This window comes from Malaya genurostris, chromosome 2 (assembly GCF_030247185.1).
Source record: "Malaya genurostris strain Urasoe2022 chromosome 2, Malgen_1.1, whole genome shotgun sequence".
Classification (NCBI taxonomy): Eukaryota; Metazoa; Arthropoda; class Insecta; order Diptera; family Culicidae; genus Malaya; species Malaya genurostris.
Genome location: NC_080571.1, coordinates 352,113,039 through 352,120,144, shown reverse-complemented (window position 1 = coordinate 352,120,144; position 7,106 = coordinate 352,113,039). Strand labels below are relative to the sequence as shown.

At 40.6% G+C, this 7,106-nt stretch overlaps 1 protein-coding gene across 1 annotated transcript; it reads left to right on the top strand.

Moving 5' to 3' along the window:
• Window positions 1-2,503: 2,503 nt before the first annotated feature.
• LOC131432159 (DNA-directed RNA polymerase I subunit RPA2) lies at window positions 2,504-6,551 on the top strand. Its single transcript, XM_058598272.1, has 5 exons — window positions 2,504-2,977; window positions 3,037-3,609; window positions 3,669-3,841; window positions 3,900-5,317; window positions 5,374-6,551. The coding sequence occupies exons 1-5, from the start codon at window positions 2,909-2,911 to the stop codon at window positions 6,528-6,530; spliced, it is 3,390 nt and encodes a 1,129-aa protein (XP_058454255.1). The 5' UTR covers window positions 2,504-2,908; the 3' UTR covers window positions 6,531-6,551.
• The last annotated feature ends 555 nt before the right edge of the window (window positions 6,552-7,106 follow it).

The following is a 7,106-nucleotide window of genomic DNA, read 5'->3' as shown; positions in this document are numbered from 1 at the left end:
CCAAATACAAATTATTTGTATTTGGTTGTACTTCAGCATTGGTATTGCAGGTGAGTAAATCTCATAAGAAATAATGATAATGGAAAAAATGTTACAAATTGTTTTAAAACATGGAGAACTCGATTCGAAGCATCGTAAACACTTGGCACATGAATATCTCTAGCGGATATGGAAGGTTTTTCGGAAGTGATATCCGAGTTTTTCGTTAAGGTTCTGTGTAAATACTTCTATTAGCAATTTTTATATAACGTTTTTTCTACACTTTTATAGAAACAGTATTATTCTCCAAAAAAATTCGCTGGTAAAAAACCCGAACGATTAAAATGTTAACATCATATTGTTAACATCATCTGATATTATTGTGTGCTGAAAACCACTATACTCGTATGGTTAACCTAACCTCCCATATGGTAGGTGTTACCAAAGATAAATAATGAAGACATGTATGTGCTTACAAACATTTAGAAAAAATCTAGTTCGTTCCCGGTACTTTCTAAAATGATCGCACTCACCGCTTGGTGGAGTGCGAGATTAATTGCATTGTTATCATTTCGACCAAAGTGTGCCATGAGTAGAACATAATTGAATGTCAACATTGTCACTCATTTCGCTACCGTATAACGAGTTGTTGGTAAAAATGGGAAAACTGTGTTGTATTGAAAATTGTTGGAGAAAATCTCCACTCGTATCGTTATTTAAATTTCCGAAGCAAACAGAGAGGTAATGATATAAATTTTTGTTTTGTATACCTTATAATAACGTACAAACAATGTAAATAATTCATCTTGACTTCAAGATTGGATTAAGTTTTGCGGAATCATTGGAAAAGAAAAGAATGGATCAGGAATCCAAGTAGAGCATCGGCGAATTTGCTCTGTACATTTCAAGCCTTCAATGTTTCGAGATCCAATGAATACATCGAAAGGGTAATTATTTTTATTGTTTAGATTAACACAAACTTCATTATTTTTTCATAAACTCCATGCAGCTTAAAATCGAAGACGAGCATCCAAAGTAAGCAACCAGGTCATCAAAAGAGCAAGATCGAAATACGCAAATCACCTAACTATAAAAACATCCAGATCCGAGCATTGAAGCAAAAATCATATTTACACGATCCAGTTACAAACGTAAAGAAAAAAGGAAATTGAAATTTCAAGTAATAGACTTGATTATAATAATATTGGCCCTAGTTCTTCGAGAGACAATAATCCACATCCTGGCACGAAAGATTACAAATTAAATGAGATGGAAAAATGTGTAACAATGCAAGAAAATTTGGTCTTCAAATTCCCAGAGCGAAAAACAGTTCATGTCGAGCAGTGGTGGTTTAATAGTTTCAGCTACAATTGTGCAAATTTAACGAATATTTTTTTCAGGGATTGTCTCACGTTATCTCTTGATACGTTCTAAGTACAAACGATGAATTTAAAATCGAATTGCGGTACATTTTCATTCAGTACATTATAACTTCCTTAATGCAACTGCTACAATGCTGCTGCTAACCTGCTGTAAACTGTCCTCTCGCGGTTAATTTAAGTACACGAGAGATCATGGTATTAGACGATTGCTTTAAAACAAACAAAATATTAAGTGTAACATAAAATCTGAATATATACAAATGAGCTAACGACAAAGATATATAATAAAGACATGTACGTGCTTCTAAATATTTTTGAAAAACGTGGTTCGTTCTCGGTACCTTCTGAAATGACCGCACTCACCGCTTGGTGGAGAGCGAGATTATTTGCATTGTTATCATTTCAACCAAAGTGTGCCATAAAATCTCAATATATACAAATGAGCTACCGAATCGAAAGGGTTCTCACCGTTTGACATTTGCATTATGAATGTGATGATGGGGACTCAGCAGTGCAACCAATTTATCACCATTGATGCCAGTTTCATGGAGGACCGTAGATGAGCGCCAAAAAAAGATCGTGACTGTCATGTCTGGAAATTCGTTTGTGGTGTTACCATCTTATTTTTTTGAGTGTGTGTTTAGTTTTACGAGAAGAATGAACTTCCACACTATGGTCGAACTAAGCATTTCTATTAAAAATTGACTTTTTCCGGTTTCCAAAAGATCCGGTAATACGTTAACAATGGATTCGATTTAGCGTCCAGCATGAAATATTTCGTCATCAAAGCTCAATTAATTGTTTTTAGGCATTAATATATAATAAAAAAAATACATTCACACAAACATTTTTCATGTTTATTTCAAATCAAAAACCGAGTCTAAAAATTTAAATTGAATAAATATTTTTTTCTTAGCATAAAGTTATTAAAACATCTACATATGGCTACACTGAAGCCGATACGTTGGTATTTATTCCACAGGGCGAAAATGACTAGAAGGATGATTCGGAAGGAAGAATAAGAAGCCAGTTGTCAGGTCTTGTCTTAGGTATTACAGTACTCTTAGCAACCCTTCTCTGCAACTATTTACCGATAACAATAACTAAAGCTATTATCTTTTAATCTGCATTGAAGAAATTACCGAAAAAAAGCAGGAACATTTCGCAATAATCGAAAGAGAAAGTAAGCAAAGAGAATCTTTCATTGTTACATTCATCGTTTTAAACATTTTATGCAGATGTATGAATCACTTGAATTTTTTTCGAAGAAACTAATAGCAGTTAGTTTTATTTAAGAGTGTATAATCGTTACGCTAGCGTTACCTACATGCCCACAAACCAACTTTGCTACCCTTCCATTTGATTCATCTTGACGTGTTGTTTACATTCATGTGATCACGAACACTAACGTAACATTCAAAATCTGTCACTTTTGTTGCGCTGTCTTGCGGCTAGCAGCATGCTTTGACTTGCAGCACATTATATGTTATTCCTAGTAGCTAGAATAATTTCAAAAGTTTACAAATTTATTCTTATAAAATCATACAATGAGAAATTTTCCTGTGCTTACAAACTCGAAACCTCAGTTCCGAGCTATTCCCAGAAAACAGAATCAGGTAATTAGTGAGAACGATAACCTCTTTAATTCAACTGTTCATCGGATTTTATTTTACAGATTCTCGCCAACCTTGGCGCACCACACATAGAATCGTTTAATTACATGCTAGACAAGGGTATCGATGATGTCATTCAACATTTGGATCCGGTCGAGTTTGAACTAGCAAACAAAAGTCGAATCCAACTGAGGATTGCAAATTGCCACATTGCAAAACCCACGATTCCGCTAGGCCAAATCAACGTACGAGAGAAACGTATATTCCCTTCCGAATGTCGACAGAAGAACGAAAACTATGCCGGCATGTGTTCGGTAGTCGTGGACTGGAGCGTGGACGGACAGCCGAAGCCACCGATAACGAAAGATGTTGGTCCGCTTCCTGTGATGCTACGATCGAAAGCATGCAATCTGGATGAAATGTCGCCAGCTGAGCTGGTAGAACAGGGGGAACACGAGGATGAATGGGGAGGACATTTTATTGTACACGGACAGGAAAAACTGATCCGTATGTTGATTATGACCAGACGGAACTTTCCAATTGCCTTGAATAGAAACACGTGGAAAGACCGAGGAAAGGATTTCAGTAGCACCGGTGTTATGATTCGTTGTGTCAGGACGGATCATACATCCACGGTAAGATTTTCACTGCATTCTTGTGAGCCTACGATTGACACCGCGACACCTTCTTCTAGCAAAATGTGCTTCATTATCTTGTGAATGGAACAGCGAAACTTATGTTTTCTATTCGGAAATCACTCACATTTGTACCGATCGTGATGCTACTCAAGGCCCTCTCTAGTTTTACGGATAATGAAATTTTCAAACGGTTGACGACCGGTTTCGAGGAAGACCAATACTACAAACAGTAATTTTTATCCTATTTATGCACTGATATTATGAGAATGTACTATGCTTATTTCTAGTTGTATCCAGAATATGCTTCGAGAACTGCATGAGGAAGGCATTCACAATCAAGTTGAGTGCAAATGTTATATAGGAAATGTGTTTCGCTCAAAACTTACCTTTCTCCCGTCCTGGTACAGCAACGAAGATCTAGCCAATTATCTGATGAGGTCTTGTGTTCTAATCCATCTGGAGAATGATTTGGACAAGTTCAATTTGCTGGTCGTCATGATGCAAAAATTGTTTACGGCAGCTCAAGGTCGCTGCAAAACGGAAGGTGCCGACAGTGTGATGATGCAGGAACTGCTTCTCGGTGGCCATCTCTACCAGAAGCTACTGCGGGAGCATTTTGTTTCCTTTCTAAACGGAATGAAGTTTAATCTTCTGAAACTTTGCAGTGATGTTGATGCTTCCTTGATGCAAAACGATGTAATTATGGCATGTAAAAATACGTCAAATTTTGATCGATCCTTCGGAAACTTTCTGGCTACGGGAAATCTGCCCAAGGCTAGCGAAATGGGTCTTATGCAAGACTCCGGTTTGGTGATAATTGCCGAAAACATCAATCGAATGCGGTACATGTCGCATTTTCGGGCTGTTCACCGTGGCTCGTTTTTTGTCACGATGAGAACCACTGAAGCGCGGCAGCTGCTACCGGACGCGTGGGGATTTATTTGTCCGGTTCACACCCCCGATGGCACACCTTGTGGCTTGCTGAACCACCTGACATCTAATTGTCTCGTTTCCGGCCGTCCGGATCCAGTGAAAGTACGTAACATCGAACAGTACTTGATTCAATATGGAATGCTTCCTGTGAATGTTTTATCCTTCGGAGAGAATTACGCCAAAGAAAGCTTCCCAGTGATGCTGGAAGGCAGGATTATCGGTAATATTCCTCGCAATATTGCAAGTCAAGTCGTACACCAACTTCGGTTGTTGAAAATCGAAGGAAAGAGCATACCGAACACCACCGAAATTGTGCTAATTCCTTTTGTAGAAGGGGGCCAATATCCGGGACTGTATATTTTTATCGGAGCGGCACGAATGGTACGTCCGGTGATGAACCTGATAGTGAACAAAGTCGAACTGATCGGAACGTTCGAACAGGTGTACATGGACATTTGCATTACGCCCGACGAAGCGTATCCGAAAGTGACCACCCACATGGAACTGTCGAAAACATCCTTCCTCAGCAATCTGGCTATGTTGATTCCGATGCCCGATTGCAATCAGTCACCTCGTAACATGTACCAGTGTCAAATGGGTAAACAAACGATGGGAACTCCCTGCCACAATTGGCAGTTGCAGTGCATAGCGAAATTCTATCGGTTGCAAACGCCCGCTACGCCACTCTTCCGACCGGTTCATCATGACAACATCAATCTGGACAATTACGCCATGGGAACGAATGCTGTGGTGGCCGTTATATCTTATACCGGTAAGTTTTGGTCTGTTTTGCCAATCGGTGATTTCATTGGAATCGACTTTTTTCAGGTTATGACATGGAGGATGCGATGATCATTAATAAATCGGCTTTTGAGCGAGGCTTCGCCCACGGTACTGTGTACAAAAATGAAATGATCGAACTGAAGGGAGATAGTTTTTTCGCTCGTGATCCACGTAATGAATACCTGAAACCCTACCTGGACAACGATGGTCTTCCGTTCCGGAGTGCTCTGCTCACACATAAAAATCCTCTGTACTGCTACTTCGACACGGGCGATCACACCTACCACGTGGTAAAGTTTGACGGTCAAGAAGAGGCAATTGTGGACAACATCAAGCTGTGTGCTGCAATTTCGGGTAGCGCACCGAAACGGGCCGTCATCACGTACAGAATCGTGCGCAATCCCAATGTTGGTGATAAATTTGCTTCGCGAGCCGGTCAGAAAGGTATCTGCTCTCAGAAATGGCCAGCGGTTGATCTTCCCTTCACTGAGTCGGGAATGATTCCAGATATCATCTTTAATCCGCATGGGTTCCCCTCGCGAATGACAATTGCCATGATGATCGAAACAATGGCAGGGAAAACGGCAGCCTGTCACGGATTGGTTCACGACGCAACACCTTTCCGGTTCACCGAGAACAACACGGCGATTGATTATTTTGGACGACTACTGGAAACCAGCGGATATAATTATTTCGGAACGGAGCGCATGTACAGTGGTGTAGATGGACGTGAAATGAAAGCGGATATCTTTTTCGGGATTGTCCACTATCAGCGTTTGCGTCATATGGTTTCGGATAAATGGCAGGTCCGTTCAACTGGTCCGCTAGATCAGCTGACTCATCAACCGAACAAAGGTCGTTCGCGGGGTGGTGGTGTTCGTTTTGGCGAAATGGAACGAGACGCGTTGATAGCGCATGGTGCTTCATTTCTGCTACAAGACCGGCTGTTCCATGGTTCCGACAAAATAACCACACTGATTTGCAAAGGATGCGGTACGTTGCTTGGACCGATCGGCAGCATCACCAAGAAGGTGGCGTCGAATACGGCGGAAACGCAACGGACACCGGCCACCTGCAGACTCTGCCAAAGCGACCGTGACATAGGGTACGTGGAAATCCCGTACATTTTTAGGTTCCTGGTGTCACAGCTAACCGCCATGAACATCAATGTAAAGTTAGAGCTGGCAACTCCATCGGTGTGAAAATTGATAATAAATTGTTAATTAACAGAACTGCTTTCTGTTTTTTTTTATTCTATTAGAATCCCAAACAGAAATTTTGTCATGGTTTTCACATTCAATACAAAGACCACCTTACTTTACAAGCGACCAAAATATATTTGCATAAATTTTGGCTCACTAATGTAAGCACATCACTTATAAGCAAGCTTGAACACAAGTTAACAGAATCATTTGGCAAGTTTGCGGTTTGCAAGATTTGCATGAACATTTAGGGGTTTGTTAGTTTGTGCGAGAAGCACATATTTTATTTCGATTTCTTTACGTTTCGCCTTCGGCTCATAAGTGCTTACTTACCTTACCTTACCTAACAGCTATAGGCCTGGGGTGTCCTTTGCTGTATCAAGCATACGTCTCCACATAACTCGGTCCATGGCTGCTCGTCGCCAGCCACTCAAGGCACGGAGCTGGATTCTGAGATCACCCTCCACTTGATCGATCCACCTTGCTCGCTGCGCTCCTCTTCTTCTTGTACCACTCGGATTAGATTCAAGAACCATTTTCACTGGGCTGTCGTCCGACATCCTTGTGACATGCCCA

Coding starts and splice junctions, on each gene's coding strand:
- LOC131432159 (XM_058598272.1), top strand. CDS start 2,909: ATGAGAAATTTTCCTGTGCTTACAAACTCGAAACCTCAGTTCCGAGCT. Junction 3,610..3,668: donor GGACGGATCATACATCCACG/GTAAGATTTTCA, acceptor ACCTTCTTCTAG/CAAAATGTGCTTCATTATCT. Junction 3,842..3,899: donor GAAGACCAATACTACAAACA/GTAATTTTTATC, acceptor GCTTATTTCTAG/TTGTATCCAGAATATGCTTC.